At 38.7% G+C, this 27137-nt stretch overlaps 1 protein-coding gene across 1 annotated transcript; it reads right to left on the reverse strand.

The window, feature by feature from the left end:
• Positions 1-25377, reverse strand: scp2a (sterol carrier protein 2a). Its single transcript, XM_034138056.1, has 16 exons — positions 25219-25377; positions 23606-23663; positions 23402-23473; positions 22936-23067; positions 22221-22285; positions 21611-21737; positions 21407-21470; positions 20374-20460; positions 19576-19726; positions 18219-18366; positions 17986-18093; positions 10406-10559; positions 8989-9085; positions 6265-6394; positions 1518-1597; positions 1-607 (listed from the first exon to the last, which is right to left on the reverse strand). Exons 1-16 carry the CDS (start codon positions 25270-25272, stop codon positions 512-514), a joined length of 1623 nt encoding a protein of 540 aa, XP_033993947.1. The 5' UTR covers positions 25273-25377; the 3' UTR covers positions 1-511.
• Between the last annotated feature and the right edge of the window lie 1760 nt (positions 25378-27137).

Here is a 27137-nt window from a genome sequence, read left to right on the forward strand (position 1 = left end):
TTATTGTTAGGAAAGGATTTATTTAAAAAAAAAATGATATTTGCTTTAATTACATACATATAATGTATACAAAATCATCTATTAAAATTGAGAAGGCCAAAAATGGCTTCAAACCACAAGCTTGATTCCATAGTCAGAAACAAGAGGCACTTTGAGAGTAAATACATTATTAATTAAGCAAAGAGTAGTCCTACAAATCTGCACTGATTTGACATATGAGCCGAAAGCTACTAAAGACTCAAAATGGATACCACACTATGGTATGGTGGACAAGATTAAACAACAACGTAAGAGGATATTGAGGATTTTGTTTGTACTAAAGTATACTGTGAGTATGCTCTGATATCAAAGTAGCCGCAATCATTATGGATCGTCTCTCCAGATCAAACTCCTAATCAAAGTATTTCATGAGCTTATTGATTAGCAAAATGCAAGAGGAGAGAATTAGGGTTTCCAAGATAAAATGTGGCCATTGAAGTGCTGCTCCGAGAACACAAGGTTAATCAGGGAATCACAGCTTGGCCTTGCCCGGTGTCACCTGCAGGCTCTGCAGCTTCATAGCCATGCTCATGTTTCCAGTGATCTTAATTTTCCCTTTGAAGAAAGCCTGTGGACAGGGGTTGAAAGGGGAAAGATTAAAAAAAGTTGACCTGACCTTAAACTTTTACATTCAAAAATGTTTATTTTCTTAGAATAAGTGAGGTACTTAAAGAGGACATATGATGCTAATTTTCAGGTTCATATTTGTATATTGTGCCTCTACTGTGACATGTTTCCATGCTTTAATGTTCAAAAAAGGGGTCTTTATTTTCCTCATACTGCCTGTGCTGCAGCACCTCTTTTCACCCTCTTTTTAAAGAAAGGGGTCTTAAAGAGACAGGTGCCAAAATAGAGTGCTTTAGACAAAGAGTGATTACAGCTATATTCAGAAACACAGTGTGAGAAAAATAATGTGTGTTTGGATTGTTAGAGATTGTAAACATGTGCAAGTAGAAACCCAAAATACAAGTATGAAACTGAAACGGAGCATAAAATGTCCCCTTTAAAGATTCCTGTGACAAACTAAATGGAGATGATGTTCATACAGAGACCATTTAAATGTATTCATCTTGTAAACACAGGTGGTTACGTAGCATTTACACAGCTCTCAGTAAGAAAAACTAATTCATGTCAAAATGTAATGTGTTGATGTGTTTGGCTTCCCAAACGAAAACAGCACCAGAATTTACACTTTTTCTGGTGAATTGACGTTTGTGTGTTTAGACTCGTATTCCCAGTGCGTTCCAACATATCATGTTTGGTTTTAATAGACTGGTGCTTTTTCTCTCTTTAGTTCTTCCCCTCTTTGGTGTATAAGCTGTATAACTATTGGTGCTTGATTAACGTCTGGAACGAGCTCCATCTCCAACTAGTCTGTGAGGTTGTTTATAGCGTTTGCATTTTTAAGATAATATTTGTTAACAATATGCGCATCACTATGTGAGTGCAGATAAATATGGTTTATCATGGTCACATACCGTTTGTGGGTTCATCTTTCCTGTCATCAGATCCAGAAGATCCTCGTCACTCATGATTAAGGTGCAGTCTGCTGTCTTATCTAAAAGAAAAGAAAATCAATGTTTTATTTGGCTTACTACTTGTCATAAAGCATAAAAACTACTTTAATTAACTTAAATAACAACACTAAATAATAATACATTTACTATAAACAAAAACAGCCAGAAAAAACTGTTAAGAAATAGTGTATGATATATTTTTTTAAACCACAGAAACAAATGCATCATTTCTGTTCTGAGTTCACACAAGGAGAAAGGATTGTACGTCATTGGCTGAAAATAAAAAAGAACAACCTTTGCAACATTGCATGAAGAGAAATGTGATTCACCATTGTAACATTGCTCCAAATAGATAGCACTCAAGAGTACACTATGTCTGGATGAAACTTGTTGTGTGCAGCACTCAAGTCCAATGCCATTTCCTTATTAAAACTGGCCCTGTTTTGTTCTTCCAGGACAAAATGTATGATTGCTAACATCAGCCTGTTGAAACAGAAAACCACCTTTTCCATCATCATCAACATAGGCCGTATTTCTGCCTACGGTATAATGATCATCAATCAATATGCTCGATACATCAAAATACTTTTTGTGTGTTTTGGAAATTAGAGTCCTAATTAAAAAAAATCTTCTTAGACACAAAGTTCACATTACAGGATTTAAAAGTAACAATTTACTTATCTTCTGTCAAGGAATGATCACTCACCTGTTTCCAATGTTACTTGGCCAATAAAAAAGGAAAAACACTTCTAATTCCTACGGAAGACAGTTAGGGCCACATGTGAATCTTTTTTTATTTGACCTGACCAAAAGTGATTTATTCTTTTTTAAATGTTTGAGATCAAAGTCAGTATTCTGAGAAAAAAGGCTGTTTTGAATGACTGACTTTAATCTCAGATAAAAGAAAAAAGAAAAACCTTTGGTCAGATATCAAAAGAATTTCCGATGTGGCTCTAATCCTCTTCCGTACATTTCTCTATGTAGCACATTACCTTAGCCCGCCTTATTTTAGGCCAATGCAGTGGCTGTTAAAATGGTTTGGCTTAACAAAAGATAATGTACTTGCTATTCTTTGTTCGTATCTTCATGGTTTATTGCACTTATTAAATCGTTTTGGATAAACGAGTCAGCTAAATGAAGTGTAATTGAAAGTGATGTAAGGACTGCAAAGGTATGGTATAGTGTACTCAGGCTTTTCAGAGTTTTTTCTGACAGCTGCATGCTGTGACATAACATGAGGGCTGAGAGACTGAACATAAGCCTACACATTGCAGCTAAGTATACAAATAAACAATGACCTGAAACTCATTATAAGGCTCTGTTGAGTCGTGAGAGGCTGCAAATTGAGGTGATAATTCTCTGTAGGTTCCTCACTACAAGCGTCCCCGTTCACATTGTCCCAATGTTCGAGTAGCAACACACACACTAATACAACCTCACCTCTATCACGTTAACAAAATGGCAAGGACAGACACTTTCCATTGTAAAAGAAAACACACAGGGATGCACCCCACTGTTGTGTTGATTTAGATTTATGTAGAATTGATGCCAATCAACGTGTCCAGAGACTAGTGCTGTCAATAAATAAAAAATAAATCAATAATTTAGAGGGAGACAAATAAAACAAATACGTGTGTGGTGTTTAAATAAGGACATGCATGACAAACTGGTAAGAGAAATCAGAACACCATTTCTGAATTATAAGCAAAAAATCTGACAATTTTCGGACAATTAGCTATAGCATCGACAAAGCCGCTGTCACAGAGAGCCGCTGTGGTCCCCTCTGTGTAATGTGCGATACACAGGGCGTATTCTCTGTCACTATCATATTGTGATCACCAACAAAAGAGTGCACATGCCATCTGCCTCTCCTTTTTTTTGCCATTTCACTCCCATGCAATTCATGGTAAACCGCGCTGGTATTGCCTGAGCAACTTTTTGGTCAAACTTTCCAGATTAATCGCAAGCATTAACGTGTCCAAGTGTGTGTGGCAGTGTTCTTCATTTTTTGTAAATGGGGAGCCACAGCCGCCATAGTCTAGCTTCAACATCGCTAACCAACCAAATATAAATGTGGTACTAGTATACCGTACGGCGTAGAGGCTCAACAAAACTGGGATTCATTTTTCACAGAGCTTGTCTTGTCCCTTTTCATTTCCTGAAAAATGAGTCAGATGGAAAGGGTTAGCTGACCTTTACAAAACAACAACCTGAGAGTAACTCGGGGGGGGGGCAGCCTAATGGAAACAGTCAGGGGGCTTTTGATGAGAGAGTGGCTCTGATTATGTGTGTGTGCCAAAAAAATGCCAATAAGGCCAGCTTTTCTCAAACATCTGGCTGCAAGGAATAAGTGCAAAGCAAAGAATGTTTTAATGCGATACACAGATTTATGTTTGAGCTCTCTCAGAAATACAAAGCCACAATTTTATCGGGAATACATTTTTTACCGACAAGAAGGTCACGCGTGTTCCTACTGCGGCTGAGAGCTACAGTAGGTGTTTGTAGATGGGCTGAGAGAGAAGTCCTACTGTGGGAGAAATGTCACGTTTTAACAGACATTTCCGACCGACCGCTGAGAGATTTGTAATCATGTATTAAAAGCTACATTCATAAAAATCCCAGAGCACTTTTGGTGACATCATACTGCGCAGAACACAACATCCATGAAGGCAAAAAGTGGGAGAATAGGCCCGCGGAGTAAATCCATTATTTAATGTATTCAATCTACAGGGTTGGGAGGCGTACCTTAAAAATGTTTTCCATTACAATTACTAGTTACCTGTAAACAATTTAATTAGTAACTTAAGTCATTCTGCTAGTAATCCCCATTTTTGTCAAATGTGCCAGTTATCTATTTTTTTAAGAGAATGTAATGGAATATTGTATCCTGATTACGTAATCCCACTACATGTAATCCGTTACTCCCAAAGCCTGTTTATCAAGTGTCCATTGAATTAAAATGTCATCCCGTTATTCACAATCTGGTATTCGTCATGATTAAACACAAGTTTAAAATAGTAGTACTCACTTGTAATTAGAGGGGGAAAAGTACGTGTGCTCATTTATTAAAGAAATGACAAATTGGTCAAATAAATCCGGGTTGTTTACTCTACTTTACATTATTACCATGTTTTCTGAATTATTGGCATACAGTCGGACAATTTCCCGACACTTAGCTATAGCATGGAGAAACCGCTGTGATCACCCTCTGTTCAATGTGTGCTACACAGGGCTAACTGTATGCTCGAAGGCTAGTATTCTTATTGGGAGCACTATCTGTTCTTACAGTGATAATCTTCTCTGCTACCATTCCAAACTTCAAGAAATTAGCTAGCTTATGAAAAATACCCTTTTCTCCGTTTTAACCTTACCCAAAGCGAATGAGTGCAGTTGCCAGTTGTTATCGTCAGGTGTGACAGCGAGGTAGTTATGTTTGCTCTCTGATGTCCAGTGGTCAACAGTCAGAGCATGTTGACCATACTGTACATGTAGCCTGTGCTAGTTGAATGGTAAAAGGACTGTATTTATGGACTGTACTTATATAGCACTTTATCCAGTCCTTAGGCCCCCTCAAAGCACTTTTCATTTACAAGTCATTTAAAGCCATCATTCACACCACATGTGAATGGAAGCAAAGTGCTACTTGCTCAAGGACAAGGAGCGACCCGGGGTTAAACATCTATCCCAAGAATAGATCGACATGTTGACTGCAGAGGCTGGGATTCAACCTTACAATTGTCCTCAATACCTCACAGCCACAGTAGTTCCTCTGCCCCCTTTGCTTTTTCACTGCCATGCAATTGATGGCAAACATCCGCACTGGAATTGTGAATCTTAATTCGACAACCCTAATTTTATCATTTATTTTACACTATTTAATTTAACAATTTTGCAGCATTGACAGTTAAGAAGGGTCTGATTTGTTTACAATTTTGCAAGTTGAATTTATTGGTATTGGATACTTTCTTGATATGTTTCTTAAAAGTCAAGTTCGAGTCCAGTATGACTCCAAGATACTTGAACTGGGAGACTAGTTCTATTTCTGCTCCGTTTAAAAACACGTTGGATCCTTCGATTTTGACTGGTCGTTTACTGAACATCATGCATACTGTTTTTTTTACGTTTAACTGTAAGCAAATGTTGTTCAGCCAGTGTTGAACCTAGTCCAAAGCTTTGGAGACAACATGAGATCATTTCAGTGTTTTTCCCGTGTACAAAGATGACCGCATCATCGGCATACATTTGCACATTCAACTCAGGACATACATTAGGCAAGTCATTAATGTACAGAGAAAACAGTAACAGTCCAAGAATGGAACCTTGTGGAACCCCAACAGGGTTCACAAGGTAAGGGGATTTGGCTCCGTTGACCAAAACACACTGTTTTCTGTTAGATAAGTAAGACTTAAACCAATGTATAGAAACTAGAGAAAAATTGAAATGAGTCAGCTTTGTGAGGAGCACTTGGTGGTCAACAGTGTCAAAAGCCTTCCTGAGATCAAGGAAGACAGCACCTACATATGGGCTCGTGTCCAACATACATTTAATCAGATAATTTTTAGGTCGATAACATAATATTTCAATATTGTGAGTCAAGTCGTTGGTTTATTTTGTATGTGACCATATCATAAGCGGGATAATAATCATCCCTTACATAAAATCGCATTGCAATGAAAATACATCACATACATTCGTGGCAGATACACACCTGGATCATTGCTGACGGAACCTTTGCCATTCTTCACGTCCACAACCCAAGTCGCCTCTTTCCCATCGGGTCCATCCTTCACTTTAAACGCGAACACTCCACCAATCTTCTTGACAAGCTGCTCTCCTTCCTGCAGGGAGTCCACAAGGCTTTGTTTCAGTTCACAGATAATGTTTGGAGACATAGACATGAATCATTTAAATCACAGTCATATGAGTGTTGTTAAAACTATAACTCCCTTGCCTGTAATTACTTCTTCATTTTTACCACAAGGCAATTCAAAGATAAAAGTGTAGATATACGAGGCATAATATCACACATTGAATGCTCGGAATTCTGGCCTTGTACTAAAATGCTGAGTGAGTAGCATTTAAATCAGAGGTAGGGATAACACAGGTATTGAAGATAACTGTGATATTCATGGTAATAATAATACACATGATAATACTATGTAAATAATCCAGTTTTTTATTTTTCCACTCTTAATCTCCCTCTGTTATCCTGACAGCCCAATTCAAATACAGAGGCATATATTGCATATTCCACATATTAAATCTTCCCTCCCGAGGCTTCCAGGCACATCAGCAGCCCTTGAACAAGCTTTACATTTGCCCACCTTTACACACCTTTATTGTAAAGCAGCTTGATGCAGCAGCCACAGTCACATGTAGATTATAATAGACAATCAATGACAGGCTTATGTGGTTTTGAGTGCCCTTAAACTTCACGTTTTTAACTAGTAATATTCTAACACAGTAAGAGAGGCCTGGGTGTTCATCGAGAGAAAGTGTGCATCCATTTGTAACAGCTTGACTTATGCACATACAGTACTCGCCCACCTGGTGTGTTTTTTTAGCCTTGAACACAATGTGCAGCTACAGTTAAACCTTTTCTTGTAACATAAAACAGCAAGCAATCACAAAAAATACCGATCACCTGCTGGCTCCCGATTAAGAATTGAGAGCAGCTGGGTGCATTTCCTCTCGGCCAATCGGGTGCTCAAAAAGGGGCTTAAGAGAGAAAGAGAATTGCACACCCAGGTCCTTCTGATACTTCCTGATGCAGAACTCATTTCAGCAGATACTCCACGCCAGAAACTCTTTATACTCTTTTGAAACGATATTCATAAATTGTAATTGTTAGTAGGCTCCAGGACAATGAGACCAGCCACGGCCCTGTCATTGACGACTTTGTCAGGTGGTGTGAGGAGTCCTATCTACAACTGAACATAAGCAAAACCAAGGACATGATCATTGATTTTAGAAGACATCCCCACATACATGAAGTCTTAACAATCCAGAATCAGAAAGTAGAATTTGTGCAATCATACAAATATCTCGGGACAATTATTGAGTCAAAATTAAGCTCTGATCCAAACTGTGAAGCTGTGTGCAAAAGGGGGCACCAGCGTTTGTACTGTCTTAGGAAACTGTCCTATTTGAACATTGACAAAACCATGATGATCATGTTTTATCGTGCTTTTATCGAGTCAATTCTGTCTTTTTCACTAATGTCATGGTTTGGTAACCTTGACTTTAAGGAGCAGAAACTCTCTGAGTCAGATCGTAAAGTGGTCTAGCAGACTGATTGGTGAGCCACAGCTAAACCTGGAGACCCTGTATCTCAGGCAGTTAAAGCGGTTATCCAGCTCCATATTAGACCGTGACTCCCACCCTCTGCACTCACAATTCAAGCTTCTTCCTTCGGGCCGGAGGTTACTTGTCCCAAAGAGTAGAACGAAGCGGTATAAAAACAGTTTCATCCCAGCAGCTATTGCACAAATTAACACATCATAGGAGCGTCACACAGATGCCTATTTTTATTTATTTATTTGTGAATTTTGAATGTCCATGTTTGTACTAGTGTTTTCCTTCTTAAAATGTTTTAAAAATATTTTGAGATTTGGTTGAGCAGGGTATACTTGTACTTTTACTCGTCCTTTTATTAGAGATGTGTCTGTTGTTTGTGTTTGTTTTTAGTGTCAGGATGGAACCCTTGTCTTTTTCTCTGCAAACAGAATCTACCTACGGGTACAAATAAATAACCTGAACCTGAATAAATTGGGCAAAGATGTCAACTGTGTGGATTTGTGTTTGTGTTAATGCCAATAGAGACAAAGCTAAATCCATCCCTATGCACCTTAGGGGAAAACCATACATTCTTCTCCATTGACTTTGAATTAAGTGAAGGTAACTCCTTGCAATTGTTGTCTGCTAGCAAACCACATGAAAAATGCCATACAGCTGCTTTGTGGTGGGATTCCCTTTCAACACGGTAAGAAGAAAATAGAACCACGTTTTTAAGCTTCCAAAGTCAAAAAAGAATTGGGCCATCAGATGATAGGAAAACAGTTGGATCCTGACACTCAATGTGAGCAGCAAGCATTTTGCCAAATGTCTAACTATGAAGGAGTCATCCTTGTATTTACTATTACCCTACTGTTGAAATGCTAATGGTACAAAAATGTGTATGCTCCATGGCCATGAAACTGCAGTCTGCGTCCATGTATCCCCTTCAAGCACATTAGCAGTTCAGTAGCTTACTGCCTTACTTTAAAAACAGAAAGATATAAGACTTACAACTAACTTTGCTTTTCTTTGATGTGTCCATATATGTTAGCATTTGCCAATGGATGGACACATTTGAAATGAAATGATTCCAAAGGATTAAACGCATCAGATGTTTAAATCAAGTTGTGAGGGGACTTTTTGTTAGTGACTTTACCTCCTGCAGACGTTTTTCCATCTCTTTGAAGACTGGGTAGGCTTTAAACCCTTCCTGTCCGCCGACCAAGCTGGTGGGAACTGCAGCTACTTGGGAACTGGAGGGGGCAGAAAAAAGCAGCTAGATACAAAGTACACGCTGAAAAAAGTGCTTCAGCTATCTGTAATTTCACCATGACTCAGACATGTGTACACATACGATTTGAAATGTTATGTGGCAGACTAAGGAACAGAGTACAAAGCAATTCACTTAATGTAGGCCAATCTATGTATGGTTGTTGGACTTCCTACCATTCAAAGTGCTTTTAAAGTACATGTCAATGTTTCCCCATTCACATATTGGTACACACACATACACTAATGGCAGAGGCTCATCGGATTGTAATGTAAATGCTCACACACTCACACACCGATGGCGCAGCCTTGGGAAACGTTGTATTAGGGCTTTATTGGAATAAATGTCTGATTTGACATCCAATTGCTTGGTTTCTCCCAATAGATCAATCTCCTAAATGTGCGTGAATAGATCACCATGTCATTTAGATTGAGTTTGCCCTCCAATTTTGGGGACCCTCAATCAGCATGTTGGAGATAGCCACAGAAAGGCTAGATAAAAACATAAAGCTACGGTTTTAAAACAAGCTGCCTAAAAAACAGTGAAACCACACTTTCTTAAACAACAAATGCAGGATTGTTCAAGGACTGTACAAGCCAATACGTCTAGTTTGAGACGATGGATCAGGGTTAATTCACAGCAACAACACTGATACATTTTAATTAGGAGAAGTAGGAGGAAAAAAATAACTGATGAACCTGCATTTCTAGCACAAATATAACATTTCAAGCACTCTTAATGAACCATGTTTATAAAATGTCAAGGCCTAATTTACAAACTTAAGAATTTTAAGTAGCCAAGGCCACTTAACATGTATGATTCATAAATTAGATAGATGTACCTAATATTTGTATGAACAGATCAACAATTAATGTGTAAATGTGTCATCTGCAAGTGTACAACACTTTCCACAGATATAAAAACGGAACTGTACATTTACAAAAAATTCCATAATCCAGCATTTTTTATTGTTCCTACCACAACTATCGAAGAGGCATTTGTGTCGTAAAGGCATTGGTGGAACTCAATTCCAAGCTTGTGGATTTGCAGTGTTCACGAAAATGTCACTGGTTTAAGCTAAATCTACCTGTATCACTGAAAACACTTGATGGCTTCATAGACTGCTGATGACGTTTTCTCTGCATTTCAAAGTAAGAGCCTGCAGTCTAGTTGTTGCTTTTTTTTATAACCAGCAGCAAGAAAATGAGTTATTTTGTAAATGACACAGTGAGTGTGTGTTTATTGGTTCCATGTATATTACCTACCTGAACTTAATACAAATAGTTGGTAACTACTTCCTCACCTGGCCGCCTGAGGGAATCCCAACTTGTAGAGAGCAACAACCACAGCTCCTCCTAAGCCAATGTTGTGCTGCAGGGCCACTTTGGCCCCGGGGACCTGCCTCTTGTCAGCCTCCCCTCGGAGCTGCCAGCACAGCTCGGCACACTGAGCCAGACCTGAGAGAGCACAGGGAGGGGAGGGAAGGAAAGAAAAGATGGTGACGTGACTTTAAGAGGGGAATGTGGCGTTATTTTGGCCTGATGAAGCTGCAAATGGCTGCAAATGTATATATAATTAAAACTGTGATGAGCGGGCCCTCGCGTCCGTGCGCCTGTCGGGGAGGACAGCCGGTCGTCCCGGCGTCAAGCAGACGTGCGCGAGTCCTGGGAAATGAGCCGTTTGTCATTTCTATGATTTTCGCGTCCCAGACTCCCAGGTCCTCCGGCAGCGACCCGGAAACGGATGTCGGCACGCCGTCTCGAAGGAAAACAAATTTCTCTAAAGGCTCGTCGAGGATCGATTATCGAGGAGGCTGTCTGGAGGATACACTGATTTAGAGGAGAGAGGAGAGAGGAGAGAGGAGAGTGGAGAGAGGAGAGAGGAGAGAGGAGAGAGGAGAGAGGAGAGAGGAGAGAGGAGTCTCTCTGGAGGAGCTATAACCGAGGGTACAAAGATGTAGAGGAGAGAAGAGAGAGGAGAGAGAAGAGAGGAGAGAGGAGTCTCTCTGGAGGAGCTATAACCGAGGGTACACTGATGTATTCTCCGGAGTAGATTTCAGCCAACAGTGATGTTCAAAAGAGGCGTGACGCATGGCTGGACTTATGTCAACGAAGCACAGCTCTGCAAACTGTTCCCGTTGGGATTATAAATTATTTAAGATGATCAAATGTGCATCAGACTTTCTGCCCTTTACCGTTTGTTTACTCACTAATCACATCTCCCCTGGATGTTAGGCTATGTATTTGTTTAATAGAAGTGCTTTCATTGTGACGCAATGTTTACAGTGAGAACAGCTGCTGAGGTCAGTGCAGAAAGCAGAACAGTGTGTATAATATATCACTCAATAATATACCTAAAAGGTATACATTACACACTTTATTTGTAGGCATTAGTAGATATCTACAAATAAACAGTAGATATTTTTCAAGAAACCATATAGTGCTTCACAGGATAAAATATACAAGGGCTGTAGCCTGATATTTATTATATGCTTTAGGAGCTGTTTGTGTTTGTTGTACAATGTGTAGGTGTGTGTGTGTGTGTGTGTGTGTGTGTGTGTGTGTGTGTGTGTGTGTGTGTGTGTGTGTGTGTGTGTGTGTGTGTGTGTGTGTGAGAGAGAGTGTGAGAGTGTGTGTGTGTGAGAGTTAATGCACCAGGCAGAAAGGCAGGTCTCAGTAGCTTTTCTGACATATAAATGGTCAAAGATTTTACATTTTCCGTTAGCCTACGAGCTCCCCGATTGAGCTAGCAACTATTGTCTTCACAATTTAGCATCACATTGGATATGGGCTGAATTTGTCCTGGATTGGAATTTTTCCGATCATTTCTCTAGGAGGAGTTTGCAAAAATGTGCTTAAAATGCATAAAAAAACGCATATTTTTCAAAATGGCCGACTTCCTGGGGGGCGGGGCTTATGAAAGCCAATTTGAAATATGTGTGCAATCATAAGAGCAATGTCTATACAGCGTTTCGTGAATATCTGAAAAATTATATGCGAGTAGTTAGGAGTAATTTGCTACATGTAAATCGTCAAAAATTGTGTATTCGCTGTTAGCTTACGACCTCCCCGATTGAGCCATCAAACATTTTCTTGGCAATTTAGCATCACATTGGATAGGGGATGAACTTGTCCTGGATTGGAATTTTTCCGATAATTTTCCTAGGAGGAGTTTGCAAAAATGTGCTTAAAAACCGCACATTTTTCAAAATGGCCAACTTTCTCGGGGGCGGGGCTAATGGAAGCCAATTAGAAATATGTCCGCAATTCCATGAGGAATGTCTGTGTGAAAATTCGTGAAGTTCGGAGAAACTATATGTGACTACTACTCAATAGGGGGCGCTACTGAGCAGTTTTAACAAAAAATTACGAAGGACGTGTGTCCCAAGTTTTGGTGGTGTTTTTGACGACCCCTATAGTCCAGCATGAAAATGCTTTGGTGTGCCTATTCCCCAAGACGAACTGAACCTATCCACCAAAATCAGTGATATTTCGATACATTGTTGATGAGTTATGAGCATTTCTTTCTAAGCCCCGCCTTTTTGCAAGTACGTTTTGATTCATGGCGGCCATATTTATCGACTGAACATGCTCATTTTCTACGGTAATGTGTCTGACCCTCCACCGATGCTGTATACGAAGTTTGGTGTTGAAAAACAAAAAATATAAATGTAAGTTAACATTTAAATGTTTTGAAAATTATGCTAATTAAAAATAAATTTGTAGAGCAGGTCGAGACGGATAAGTGTGCAACATTTCAGGTCATTCGGAGTTACGGTGCGACTATGTACATTTTTCCTAAATGGGATTTTCATAGGTGGTGCTAGCGAGCAGGTTGGATCCTTTGAACCCATTGACTCCAGAATGTCAACATTTTCACCGGTTCTGGCGTCCGTGCAAAATTATACAACTTTTGAAGCGTCCTAAAGCTCTCAAAAACAGGTCTAAAGCGCAGAAAAATAATAATAAGAATTCCTAGGATAACAATAGGTTCCTCGCACTTCGTGCTAGGACGGCGTTGGGTCCTAGCGCTACGTGCTCGGGCCCTAATAACAATAAAGTTGTATTGAATAAAGTGAGAAAACAAGTGAGGTCTGTCTTTTGAGTTTCTGAATGCTCCAATTTGTTCACCTCCTTGTTGCTAACTTTGTCTATCTGCTGACAGGCGGCATGCATCAGATCTATTTGTCTGAAACCAGCTGCCCTTTGCGTCTGGAAACCATGTCCATGAGAGTAGTGCGAGTGACAAAACAGTGAATTTGCGGACTGTACAACCAGAACAATGAGCTGAAAGACGTTAAAAAAGCTCAAAAAGGGCCTTTGCGGGGTCAGGTTATAATTATTTATGGTTTCTACATTACACAGTCATTTGATCTATGTGTTAACCAATAAATATTATGTACCTGCAAGTGACAACAAACTCTTTGGACTAAAAGACTGTGAGAGGTATAAAACATAATTTTTCATTCTGCTTACAATAAGAGGAGGCTATGAAAGGTTGCATTGTATTGCTTTTTCTGTCTTGTTTTTAGAAACATCTACATTTGGGCCACAAAAAAGGACTCCGGCCAACCAGATAAGCTTAATTAAATACCACTTAAGCAATAAATATTTCAAATATTTATTTTAACCCATGTGAAGGAGTTTAAGTGCAGTCACTTTACCGCACCGTTGTGACAAAGAGAGCTGAGCCAGAAGGAAAAGCTCTCAATCTATCCATCTTTTTTCCGACCCTCACTAATGGTCATGAAAGATGGATCATGACCGAAAAACTCGCGATCGCAAATCCAAGCGGCCCAAATAGGTTTTCTCCAGAGGGTGGCTAGCATCTTTCTTGGGGACAAGTTGAGAAGTTGGATGGATGGATTTATTTCAGGGTGCATGTTTTACCATATGCTGTCCCTACTTGTTCGATGAACAAAAAGCAAAGACTTGGTTGCCAATTTCTCAAATTGGTAGCCAATGGAAACCTGGCAACGGTTATTGTCAAGGCCTGACTGCTATGAGACTCACGAGACTCAAGACTCACACATGTGGAGTTATGGCGCATTTCCACCATGGCGCGGAGCGCGGTGTAAGCGTGCCGTGTCGTGCCGTGCCCGTTTTTGGTTGCGTTTCCACTAGGCCTAGTTACGGCCCGGCCCGGCCCGGTGCCACTTTTTCACCTCTTTTCTGGCCCGACAAAATTGTGGTTCTATCGGGGCCAACAAACAGGGCTGAGTCGGGCTGAGTATGCTAAACTAGAGAGAGGATCGCTGGCAAGAGGGCTACAACTACAACAAGATGGACATATTTGACCGTGATTTAATTGTAATACACGTTTCAAAATGATGCCGAAGTAACAACATACTGATACTGGTTAGTAAAAACCATGAATTAATGCTTTGTCAAGTCTGCAGACAGACGGCAGGCGAAAAACCTTTTAAAATGCGTGTTTTCTAAATGGAGATCGGCTAAGCTAACGCAGTATATGCTCCGACCGTCCACACTCACAACAACGGCCTATACAGACATAAATAAAGCAGTGACTGTATTCACCATGACACAGGCAGTCTGTGGTTTGTACTTGTTTAACTTTTGTCTAGTTTCTGAACATATATAAGGAGCTGTGAGCTCTGAGTGCTAACAGCTAACGGCTGTGTTGTTTTTCTGGGGTTCTCATTGAAGATGACGTCACGGCTCCGCCTACACTGCGTTACTATAGTAACTACCCCAGTTCCTAAACTGTAATGGAAGCGCAGCATGAAGTGAGCCGGCCCTGTTAAGGCCCAACGCGGCCAAGCAGTACCGAGCGTGGCCGAGGCCGACCGTGTGGTGGAAATGCGCCATTACAGTCAATAATGTTTTTTTGGGAGTGATCCTTGAAGAAACCCCACCAAAACAGACACTGTGTTGTTACAATAGGGACATATGTCTTGGCATTCTGCAACACAATAGCTTCATCAAGAGGGGTGACAAATTGACTCCTAATCTGACAACTCCATAATCTCGACAGGGCCAGCTACTGCGCTAGCGTTATAGCTAAGTATTTCATCCCATCTGCTTAATGAGCTTTTGCATGTCTCTATTATCCCAATAGGCTAAAGGACTTAAGGGTAAGGACCTCATCATGGTGCCTTTTTCACAAACTGAGCCACTCTCCTAATCTTTTCCACAAGGACCTGTTTGTGAAAAAAAAACAAGGTTCAAGGCTAGGGCTTTTTATGAAAACACAGCCTCTGGAAAACACTTGAGACATTTTATTCATACATAAGGAACATTCAGAAATTGTCCTTCAGTAAATTCTGAAAGAATACTTGATCATCACAGTCCTTTAACATTCTAAAGGTTAAAGGGCTTGGTTTATCCGTCATATTCACCAAGCTGCCCTTTAATGCCCATGGATGTTGTGTCAACATGTACAATTCCCATTCTCTTGAGGGGGCTCATCTTACTCCCTGCGGCGGGTCAGTGAATTTACTTGAATATCTCAGCTAACGGTGAACCGGGGGACAGAGATCGCAACAAAGATTAGGAGCAACACCGAGGATCAGACGGAGCTTATCGCTGACTCGGGCTCTCGCACTCTGAGCGTGACCCAGGGGAATTGATAATGACATGGATGGGTACACTTACTACAGTATATTGTTCATGTGCTATTGAGGGTTTTCCCTTTCCTGTAGGGCAGGGATGGGCAACTTTGATGGTGGTGGGGGCCACATAATTGATGTACTGGCCACCAGGGGGCCGCAGATTCACTTGGAACTCACACGCACACAAATTCCATGTATTGTATGTAATTATTAACAAATATACTAAGTCGGACATCTTCATTGACATTTTAGAATCTTTCAGGGAACATCCTCTAATAAGCTCACTAAACAAATATCAGTTCACAGAAATGTTATTTAATTTTTACAAGTGGCATGTTTGTATTGAACAGGTTATTTAACAGTGGAATAAAACTATTTTAAACTATTGGAAAGCACGGAAAATGTGTGTGCATTGAGATTAACCATTAAGATGACATAAACATGAAGTCATGAACACTAACCCAGACATTAGTTGTCTAACTTGAACCTAAGACACTTGTAGCCTGTCTCTGCATTCCCCTTATTCCACAATAAGGGGTATGTCAACACAGACACCTGTCAACCCGCACTCTGCTGTTCCTCAGCGCCGGTATTTGAAATCATGTACGCAGCTCGCGACGTAACTAGGAGTCTAGTGGACGGTATCAGTACTTCAAGTAAAACATTTTTTTTTATTTTATTTTTTTTATTAATTACGTTGTTTATAAATTAATGTGAGGGCCGCAAAAAGAGGAGGTGGGCATTTGCCCATCCCTGCTGTAGGGTGTTTTTTTGTTTTTTTGTGTATGTTAATGGTCTGCAAAAGCTGAAAAAGTTACCTCCAGAGGGAGTTTCTCTCCCACACACCCCTCCCTCCCCCTGAAACGCCTCGAATGGACTCCTTTGTTTACTTCTTGAGATGACTATGTTACACTTGCAAATCTATTAGCCAACGCTCCAGCACTTTGTACGTAAAAGGCTAAGGGGCTGGACTCTAAGCGGTTGACCAATCACAACAGAACCGGCCAGCTAACCAATCAGAGCAGACTGGGCTCTGGTATCAGACAGTGGGTGAAAAGAGGTGCTGCAGCACAGGCAGTATGAGAACAATAAAGACATTTTTTTGAACGTGAGTGTCAATACAACTTTTTTCTTAAATGACATATATATACATGTAATACTCTTATTACAGGTTAGTCCTGCTTTCCATTTTCTTTTCTTTTTTAAAAAGGGCAAAAGTATTCGCTTCAAAATAAACTTTAAAGAACCAAAAATAAAAACACTTGTTTTGCATAACTGCCACATTTCTGATCCTATATATTAATCTCCTGAAATATGAGTGCATTCATTCATTAAAGGATTCCATCACAGCTTGTCAAGGTGGATCTTTTATTTTTTACTTTTTATACAGCTGCTAGATATTTTAATTTATATACGTCAATGTTTAATAGTTGGTTAATATTTTGTTTAAGCTCATAACATAGATCTATAAAGTAACTGAAGCTGTCAAATATATAAAACAGCAACACATTGAAAAACTCATGTCAATTATTTCAAAAGTGTTCATCACTACAGCACTGTATGTACATTCCACAACTGGAACTGAATGACTCTGTACAATACAAAGAACTGTGTGTAAGAGTGGAATTAGAAGTGTGACGAGGAAGATGGAGGCTAAGGCTTGTTGAGCACAGGGTCTCGTCCCTCAAGAGTTTCACGGAGGCTTTTATAATCCTGGTTGCCGTCAGCAGCTCTTTTTTCAAAGCACAGTTCTGCCGCTTTAAATTATTATCATTACTATTATTATTATTATCATATTTTATTCTTAAGAGTTTTTATCTACTTTTTTCTATATTACTATTTCTGTTTAACATTTGTTTTATTTATTTTTTATTTATTTTTAACAGATTTTAAAATAAAATATTTATTTCTCTACAGCTTATTCCCTATAATCGAGATTGCTTTAGGTAGGTATATATTTGCTTTTTTTTAAAATAGCTTTTATATATTTGTAACTTGTTTATATATGAACCACATAAAACAAAGCGAATTCCTTGTGTGTGAACCTTCTTGGCAATAAACCTGATTCTGACAATTACTATGTGACACATGCCACCTAGTGGCCACCAGGGAAGTGTGCACTTTACAAAAACACAATAGATGTATAACTTTACTCTCCTCTACATACCACTCTGATGCTCCAAACAAGTTAAGAATTAGCTGGAAATGCTTTTTGGGCCTCGTCTGATATTTTCACTTCCTATCAGACTTGATTATGTATCATTTGTAGTATCCGACGAGAATATTTCATAAAGAGTCGTGGCTGTGTGTACCTGTGGCGCCTAGAGGATGTCCTTTAGAGATGAGCCCACCGCTAGGGTTGACCACAAACTTGCCTCCATAAGTGTTGTCCCCTCTGTCAATCAGCTCCCCGGCTTTACCTGCAAAGATCATGAAGAAACAATGAGATGATACAGGAAATCTACAGTAAATTGTATTGTTCTCCCCTACAATTTGATAATATTGTATTCAAGCAGTGAGACAGGCTGCCAGTCTGTGGTCTCACCCTCTGGACACAGCCCCAGAGCCTCATATGTGATGAGCTCATTGGCTGAGAAGCAGTCGTGCAGCTCCACCACATCCACGTCACTGGGCTTCAGACCGGCAGCTTCATAACACTTATCAGCAGCCATCCGAGACATGTCATACCCCACCTGATCAGGAGGTATGTTTAGGAACTCATTTTAGGAGACAAATTAATCCTATTGTAGTCGATAAATCACAGATAATTGATACTGTGAGGAGGATCTACAGTACAGCTGAGAATTACAAGACGAGGGTTACATCCAACCAATCCTGGGAGTGGATAAAGCCTCACTGTGTACGTGTTCCTCACACAAAGCTCTTTTTGCTCTATTGGTTTTTTTACGTGTGTGGATGTGCGTCAGCGTTTCTGTGTGAACATATTGGTGCCTGTCAATAAAATATAGAAAGATATGATGTATTTATTATTCAACTTAAAAACAACCTATAGAAAGGCAAATAAATATGACCTCATCAAAGAATGTAGATTAATAATAATAATAATAATAATAATAATAATAAATGGAATTTATAAAGCGCCTTTCACGGGACCCAAGGTCGCTGTACATGGTGGACAGATTAAAATGTAATGAAAAGTAATGAATTTCAAATAAAATAAATCCCGTCGACAGACACTTGCCTAACGCAAAATGTGTGTTAAAAAAATAATAATACCCGTGCCTACGCTGGAACTCTTACCAGAAATATTTTTTGGATCAGGCCTAAACTTTTTTTTTTGATAAAATAAAAACGGATTAAAAACTATTTGTAACAAACGGCCATTGAAATTTGAAATCCGCTAAATACCAGCTGAGGGAAACACTGATGTGCGAGCACGACATATGAAAGGTGAGGTTGTTGTTGCTGTAGTGCAGGGGTGTCAAACTCAAGCCCCGTGGGCCAAAACCGGCCGGCAACCTCATTTTATGTGGCCTGCAAGAGCTTGCAAAGAATATAATATACAATACAATTGGTGTAATTGTTGAATATTTGCTTTCAATTATTTGCCCTAGACTTCTGCTTTCAGACGTAGTTATTTAGGAAGTTATTACCAGAACTGATAATGATCCAATGAAGAGCCAATAATATAATATAATACATTATTTAATATATATTATATATTTATATATGTATATTGATATAGTCTTAAAGTTACAACCGGCCCTTTGAGTCCAACCATAATTCTAATGTGGCCCGCGATGAAATTGAGTTTGACACTCCTGCTGTAGTGTATCATGTCATTTGTATTAGTGAAGACTGATTCTTGGCTGTAACATACAGAGATGGTGTTTCTCATGACATCATTCAGACACTTTGTTTACATCATCATCATTTCTCACCATCTTAATGCAGCTGTTTTCTTCAAACGTGGAGGCGAGGTCAGTCACCATCTCCTGGGCAACGATCTCCACCGCCTGCTTCTCCAGACGGTGTTTCCTGACGAAGTCCTCGCTGGCCAGAACTGCTGCTCCAGCTCCATCTGATGTAGGGCTGGAGAGCAGGAGGGGAAACAGTTATCATCAGTAACTCTGAACTTTGATTCAATCAAATAAATGACTACTTTGCTGACATAGTTACACTAAGCATTAGTGAACGGTAACTACAAATTGACTATTGTACTTCACTTTTCAATTCCTATGACTTTATACTTCTAATCCATAACAATTCAGAGGCAAATATTGTACTGTTTAATCCACTAAATGTATTATACGGCTTTAGTTATTTTGAAACAAATATATTATAATTGATCCCTCAAGGAAATTCACAATCTAGGCTGTAATTTATATATATATAAAGTGTTATATATAGTTAGTTGTTCTTTATCAGCCGCAACATTAAAGTGAAAAACCTATTAATGCATCAATAAATATAATAAAAATAATCTATATTTTTCTCAAATTGGCTGGTGCGGAATGAGAACTTTCACATTTTTAACTTTAAATACATGTTGATGAAACTTTTATACTTGTACTTAACATTTTGAAAGCAGGATTTTTTCTTGTAACAGAGTATTATATAACTTGGTATTACTATTTTTACTAAGGTAAAGGAAGTGAATACTTTGTACTCCACTGCAATTGAGGCAGGGTTATCATTGATGTTCTAAAGATGGCTCTACATGTAAAGGAGGTTCTTACCAACACTGCAGCAGAGTGAGGAAGTCAAACACCTTCCTGGAGTTAAGCACCTGCTCCAAACTGTACTCTTCCTGGAACTGGGAATACCTGCAAGCATGTAGACACACATATTCACACATAAACATAAAAAAAAGGATACATTAAAACAATTATTAAGGTTTTTTGGGATGCTCAGGAACATCTGCAATGTGCCGATGACAGTAGCCAATCTGTTTTGCTGGGTCATGTGACTTAGTACTGTAGAGGTACTTTTACATTTGAATTTGAAGTCAGTTTGTTTTGTTGCATCTGCTTACACTTCAGGGAAAACAATCTTTCACCTGCTAACTGTGTGTTGACATGTTATTGAATGGATGTCACTTTAATGCCATCCATTACACACACACCAGGATACCCAGCGACTGACTTTACAAATGATTCTTATTTACTCATTTTATTTATAAAACTGTTCAAACAGCTATATCTTCTATAGCGTACTCATAGTTATTCTGTCCATATTATACTATCTTTATTTCTACCGGCTCTATAGTGTATTTCATTTCTATACTACTGTTAATAGTGTGTATACCAATAAAGGCTGTTCATACTGTATACACTTACATATTTATATTCTTACTATGTTATACTAGACATCACTCCCCGGGACTAATAAAGGAATTCTGATTTTGAAGCTATTTGTATTTAGTTTTTCTCACTGTGCAAGTTGAATATAATCTAAAATAATCGAATGAAATATGTATTTTTATCATAAAGAAATAGCAGGTTTAATACATAATGAGGGACAACGAGAAAGTCCCCACTGACTGTTGGTACATACAAATTTTCTCATTGAGTAGGTCATTGTAAAAAAAAAGGTTATTTCCAGTTGGTGTCATGAAGTTCTGAGAGGCGGTTTATATTTTTTATAAGTAATAATTATTTGTTTTCCTGGCAAAAAATACACATTTAAAATGTGGCTAAAATGTTATTTTAAATATCGATATCGGCTGAAAAACTTGGTGCATCCCTATTTCTTTTTAAATCTCAGTCTTACGGGTTGTTGGTGGAGTGCTTGTGGTTTTTCCAGGCGATTTTGGCAAAGTGTTCCGGTTTTGTGCCTGGAAGAGATTCAAACACAAATGTTAACTCTATATGATAAAGGAAAATCACAACCATAATGCAACATGCAACAATCCAACACTTTTACTGGTAACACCCTGTCAGCTCACTCTTTATCTAACACACACGTAGCATGTACCGTATTTCTCCATGTGCTCTCTGCCAGCGTTTCCGAACATCTGCGGTGCTCCTGGAGCGGCCACCATCCCGTAGCGGTTGATCATCACCTCCATGTGCTTGTCCATGGGATTGGTCCTGTCCATAAACTAGAAAAAATGAACATTTTACACGCCATAAAAAAAGACATCTTAAGGGGAAAATGAGGGTTTATTAAGGCTAGTTTCTATTTAGACTCAAACAACCGGGGGGAACCAAAATCTTGAGCTACCTGAAACACAATTGTGATCAAAAAAACACTATAAAATAAATTGATTTATCGACCAACTGTTCAGCCATTTTGTTTTAGATATTTGCTTTAAAAAAAGCTTTGACTTTTTATTAAATCTACCCCTTCTTCTCCATTGCAGTTGTAATTAAATCATTTGTAAGAAGCAGTTAATGGAACCTAATAAAAGAAGGTAGAAGTGCATTAATCTTTATTTCTGGGATGCAGCCACACTAAACTGTTGTGTCTGCTGTGATCTGCTTTTTAATGTTTATCATTATCCCTCTCAGGACAAGTGTAACCCACACTGATATTCCGTCATTTTAGCAAGTCAGACCATCAACACACACATTTAGTTTCATACCTTAGAAGACAAAGAGCCCCTTTCCATCTTCTCAAACCCGAGGGCCAGAGCACAGTCAGCAAGACCTGCAACAGGAGATGAGAAGTGCTTAAAGAGAGGATTTTACAGCTTCACTTAAATAATAGATGACGGAATTAAAGGAGCCCTATTTTGCTAATTTTCAGGTTCATATTTGTATTTAGTGTCTCTACTGTGACATGTCTCCATGCTTTAAGGTTCAAAAAGCTCTTTATTTTCCTCATACTGCCTGTGCTGCAGCACCTCTTTTCACCCTCTGTCTGAAACCAGAGCCCAGTCTGCTCTGATTGGTTAGCTGGCCGGCTCTGTTGTGATTGGTCAACCACTTAAAGATGTCCCGCCCCTTAGCCTTTCACGTACAATGTGTTTGAGCGCCTGCCAATAGAAGCGTGAGTGTTACAATGTTATGTCACTATATTACCGAAGTAAAGTTAAGTCCAATGGAGGTGTTTCAGGCAGGGAGGGAGTTTGTTTTGGATTTTAGCCTTTGCACACCATTTACATGCACAAAAACCTATAATACACTACAGGAAAGGGAAAACCTCAAAAAGCATAATAGGGCCTCCTTAATGTATTGTCTCTCATTCTTTTTTTTTCTGTTGTGAAAATGTGTTATTATTAGAAACCACTCAAACCCACCCTGAGCTCTTACAGCCATAGCATTTGGGAGGTTTTCCCCTTTTTATTTTAGACTCACCCCCCCGGACGAGCTGGCGGGCGATGTAGAGGGCGGTGGAGCCGGTGGAGCAGTTGTTGTTCACGTTGATGATGGGGATCCCGGTGAGGCCCAGGCTGTGGTAAATGGCCCTCTGCCCACAGGTGGAGTCCCCTGAGGGAATGAAGGAGGCAAGATATGCAATTAGACCATGAAAAACCCATTGTTTTTCTTCCAGGACCAGAAACACCTTCCTAAAGATTAAAACATTCATTTGTCATATTCACATTGGCTACAGTGTATTTTGGCAACACAAATCTTAAGACCCAGGCTCCTGCAAACGATACTACATACAATAAACTGAAGAAATAAAATAAAATAAAAAATTGTGCAAGAAGAAATACAAATAAAATGTAAGAAATTAAATTAAAATATAGTAAAAATTCAAATTAAATATCATAATATTTGTTTTTAACCAGGGTTGAACGACGTGCAGATTTTTTTTTACCATAGACGTATCCTACACAGGCCTGTTCAATGGCAGAATATGGGACTCCTGCATCTGCTAGAGCCTTTTGACCTAGAACAGGATGTGGACATACAGTTATAAAAACACTTTGTCCCAGTTAAAGCAACAAGATACATTTCACAGATATCCAGAAATGTTATCTTTCGATCGACTGAACAAGGTCCATATTCTGAAGATTAGCACCTGCTTCTTTAGCCATGTCCGGGTAATCATAGTCGCCACGGGCTCCAGGCTTGTCAAACTGCAGCAAAACACAGAAAAGTATGACAAACGGTAAATGTTAATCAACATTAGCAATCACATATTTTCCTGTTCTCCATTAAAGAAAATTATTCTTCATTGGTAAACATTTAACTGTATTGTCAGCTAACCATTAGATCAGACTAAACCTCAGACAGTCAATGGGATTAAGCTTTACTTTTAAGACCATTATGATTTGCTTTACAAGATGAAACAATAAGTCGATTGACAGAAAAAGAAAAAAAAACGATTTTGTTTTGATTATTCATCTTTTGAGTTCATTATTCGTCCTATTTAGAAATGTTTCAAAAGACAAATCTTGTTCCAACATCTTCACTGCTACTCGTCATATCACTTTGAAATCAAGGACAACAATTATTTGCAAGTACAATTTATATTTCATTTTATGTTGTAATTCAATTTCATCTTATAATACTTGTTTGTAAAGATGTATTTGTGCATATATTTTAAATTATAATCAATATAAAGAAATACTACTACTATACAAATATTTATCTCATTAAGCAGTTGTAAACAAATAAGATAAATATTGTTTGTATTCACTTTAGAGAGACAGGGGCATCAGATCTTTATGTAATGACAGCATTTTACCACTTGAAGCATCACTTTGAAAATTCTTCATTAAAAACGTTTCATAACACACATTACAAGTTGTGTCATTGTGATAAACATAATAACTATAACTAAGATAATCCAATCATTTCAAATAGGTTGCGTTACGTAAAAATATATTTAAAAAAAATCCCCAATCATAATGTCTCAACACCGTAATGTGTTATTTATGTCACTTTCTTTTGTAAATTACTGCCACTAATTGTATCCATGGTTGTGAACAATTTATCTTCATTTTGATTATTTTACTAATCTAGTTTTTAGTCTACAATTTTTTTGTTTGTAATTTTAATTTTTGTAAAATGTCAACTGTTAATTTTTATTTTATCTATACTGTATTTGCACCTTTCAATGGTATTGACTGAACATAAGTGCCTTAAAGGTTTGTAAAGGACTTAAATGATTAATAAAGTTTATAAAAAATAAATATAATAAAATAATTGAGTGGGTTTTGATGCCTTTATTTTTTACCTTTAACTAGTACAATTTTAAGTGCATTACTTTGAATTGTAACAGAGTATTTTTACACTGTAGTATTGCTAATTGTACTTAATCTGAGTACTTCTCCCATCTCTGCTTTGAGCAGCTAAAGCTCTGGGGGAGCAGCTCCTCATGTTAGCAGCCTGCAGCAGCGATGACCCTTAGCACAGTTTGTCACTCTGTTGGCCATGAACTATGGACTCACAGTCTAGGCATAAGATACAGAGTTTATTATATGTTGAAGCTAACATAGCTAGCTGCTTTGTACTTTGTTGACACTTATAAACAGTTCATTACACTATGGCCTGCTTGGTAATTTTAACAAAACAGGCGTTTAATGCACAGAAAACTGTTGTCAGCCCACAATGCTAGCCTCACGTCTTCACTAGGGTCCTACGTGTTGTCTTGCGAAATAGGACAGCATAAATGTTAAATAATATTACCTTCGTCATGCCCACACCGATGACAAACACCCTGTTATTGCCTCGTTGTGCCATAGTTGCTTTATTTCGACAGCTGGTCCACACAGAGACAGACAGGTCTGTGGACAGCACACAACATTAGCACTGACAGGATACAACTGATTCAACTGTAGAGCAAAGATCCTCTGCACGCAAGACGATGCGTCACTCGGTACGAATATTTAGCTATACTAAATACAAAAGTTTTTGTACATTTACACAAACTGATGCAGGATGAGATTACTTGAGATATACATGATTTACCTAACAGCCCTTATTTATTCCATAGTCACTTAAACATATTATTATGCCAGGCTACATGATTTTGCTAATACAGTAAGGCATATTGTATCCTACAATATGGTATGGTATGGTATGGTATGGTATGTTATGTTATGGTATGGTATGGTAGGCAACAAAAAAAAGTTGGACTACCTAAAAGGTTAAGCTTAATTGATACTAATGCACAAGCACTTAGAATAGCAACAAACCTGCAGGTACATTTGTACAAATAAGCCATACTATTCTGAGTTTGTATCTTCAGTCTCTCGCATGATGGCTGCTGGAAGTGTTTCTTGAAATGCAGTTTGACTTTTAATTGTCCCAACTTTTTTTTATTTTGCCAAATCACATAAAGGAGAGTGGGATCTGCTTTGTTAATAGAGTGGCGAAGTCACGCCCATCTACTTCCGCCCCATGGGACCTTATTTCGGAAAAATAATGTATTGAAGTCAATGGAGAGAGAAAACTTATCTTTCAATCCCGTTTGAATTGTGCCATGAATTACACATATGATGTTTGTCAATCTTAAAAAATCATTTCCATGTCAAAAAAGTCACAGTTTGTCGTAAAACTGTTGAAATATAAGACTATGAAAAATACGTAACTAGAAAGACTACAAATCCCAGAGTCGCGTAAGTGATGTCACAATTGTTTTCCTCCACTAAGAGATAGCTAAGATCAGCACCATATAGATAGAATCTATCTATATGGCGCTGGCTAAAATAAGATAACTTTAACAAGATGCCTGTGTGCTTAGTACCAGGTTGTTATTATACCAGCAATGGGTCTTGCTCGTTCTTTCGCTTCCCGTCTGATGAAAGGACCAGCAGTGTCTGGATCATGCTAGCTAGTAGCTAGCATGTTAGTTAGCATTACAGCCTTGTCATTTTTATTAGCCTTAACATGAAGTAACATTAAGTAACCCAAAATGTTAAACAGTAAGAGTAGTAGTCATATTTCGTGAACCCTTTGAAGAGTACTGTCACCGGTGTGATCATTCTATAATACACAATTTAAGCCCGGGGGAGAAATGCTAACGCTAACGCTAGCTTCAACGATCTTCTCTACTTCATGCTATCTGCACAAATGGTTGACATTAAACATTAAAACGACCAGGCAGTTCAGAGAGAATCAAAGGAAGGTAGGCAGGCAGCTTTGCATGACATTCTTCAGGACGTGTTTCATTGTGGTGATAGTGAGGGTAGTCAATCGTTTTGTTGACAAGACAGTAGTGACGGCCATCTTGGTGACGTGTGTTGTTGACCAGAGATGTAGTTCATTGAGCGTTTCACACAAACAAATGTGTTACTTCACAGTTTACGACACATTTTTTTTTTTTGACTTGCAAAATTATCTTTTAAATTGACAAACATCATATGTGTAATTCGTGGCACAATTCAAACGGGATCGAAAGATAATCTTTCTCTCTCCATTGACTTCAATACATAATTTTTCCGAAATAAGGTCCCATGGAGGTCCACCGGAAGGGGAGGGACTTCGCCACTCTATCCTTTCCCAGCCACTTTACGTTGATTAACATTTCTGGACAGCTCACGGTACCATGAAATACTGACAGAGTGAGAGCTCTTTCATTTCTTCTCCTTCGTTTTTTCAAGATT

The sequence above is a fragment of the Trematomus bernacchii genome, unplaced genomic scaffold (assembly GCF_902827165.1).
Source record: "Trematomus bernacchii unplaced genomic scaffold, fTreBer1.1, whole genome shotgun sequence".
Lineage (NCBI taxonomy): Eukaryota > Metazoa > Chordata > Actinopteri > Perciformes > Nototheniidae > Trematomus > Trematomus bernacchii.

Coding starts and splice junctions, on each gene's coding strand:
- scp2a (XM_034138056.1), bottom strand. CDS start 25,272: ATGGCACAACGAGGCAATAACAGGGTGTTTGTCATCGGTGTGGGCATG. Junction 23,068..23,401: donor CTGTGTAGGATACGTCTATG/GTAAAAAAAAAT, acceptor TCATTCCCTCAG/GGGACTCCACCTGTGGGCAG. Junction 9,086..10,405: donor GGATTCCCTCAGGCGGCCAG/GTGAGGAAGTAG, acceptor TGCCCCCTCCAG/TTCCCAAGTAGCTGCAGTTC.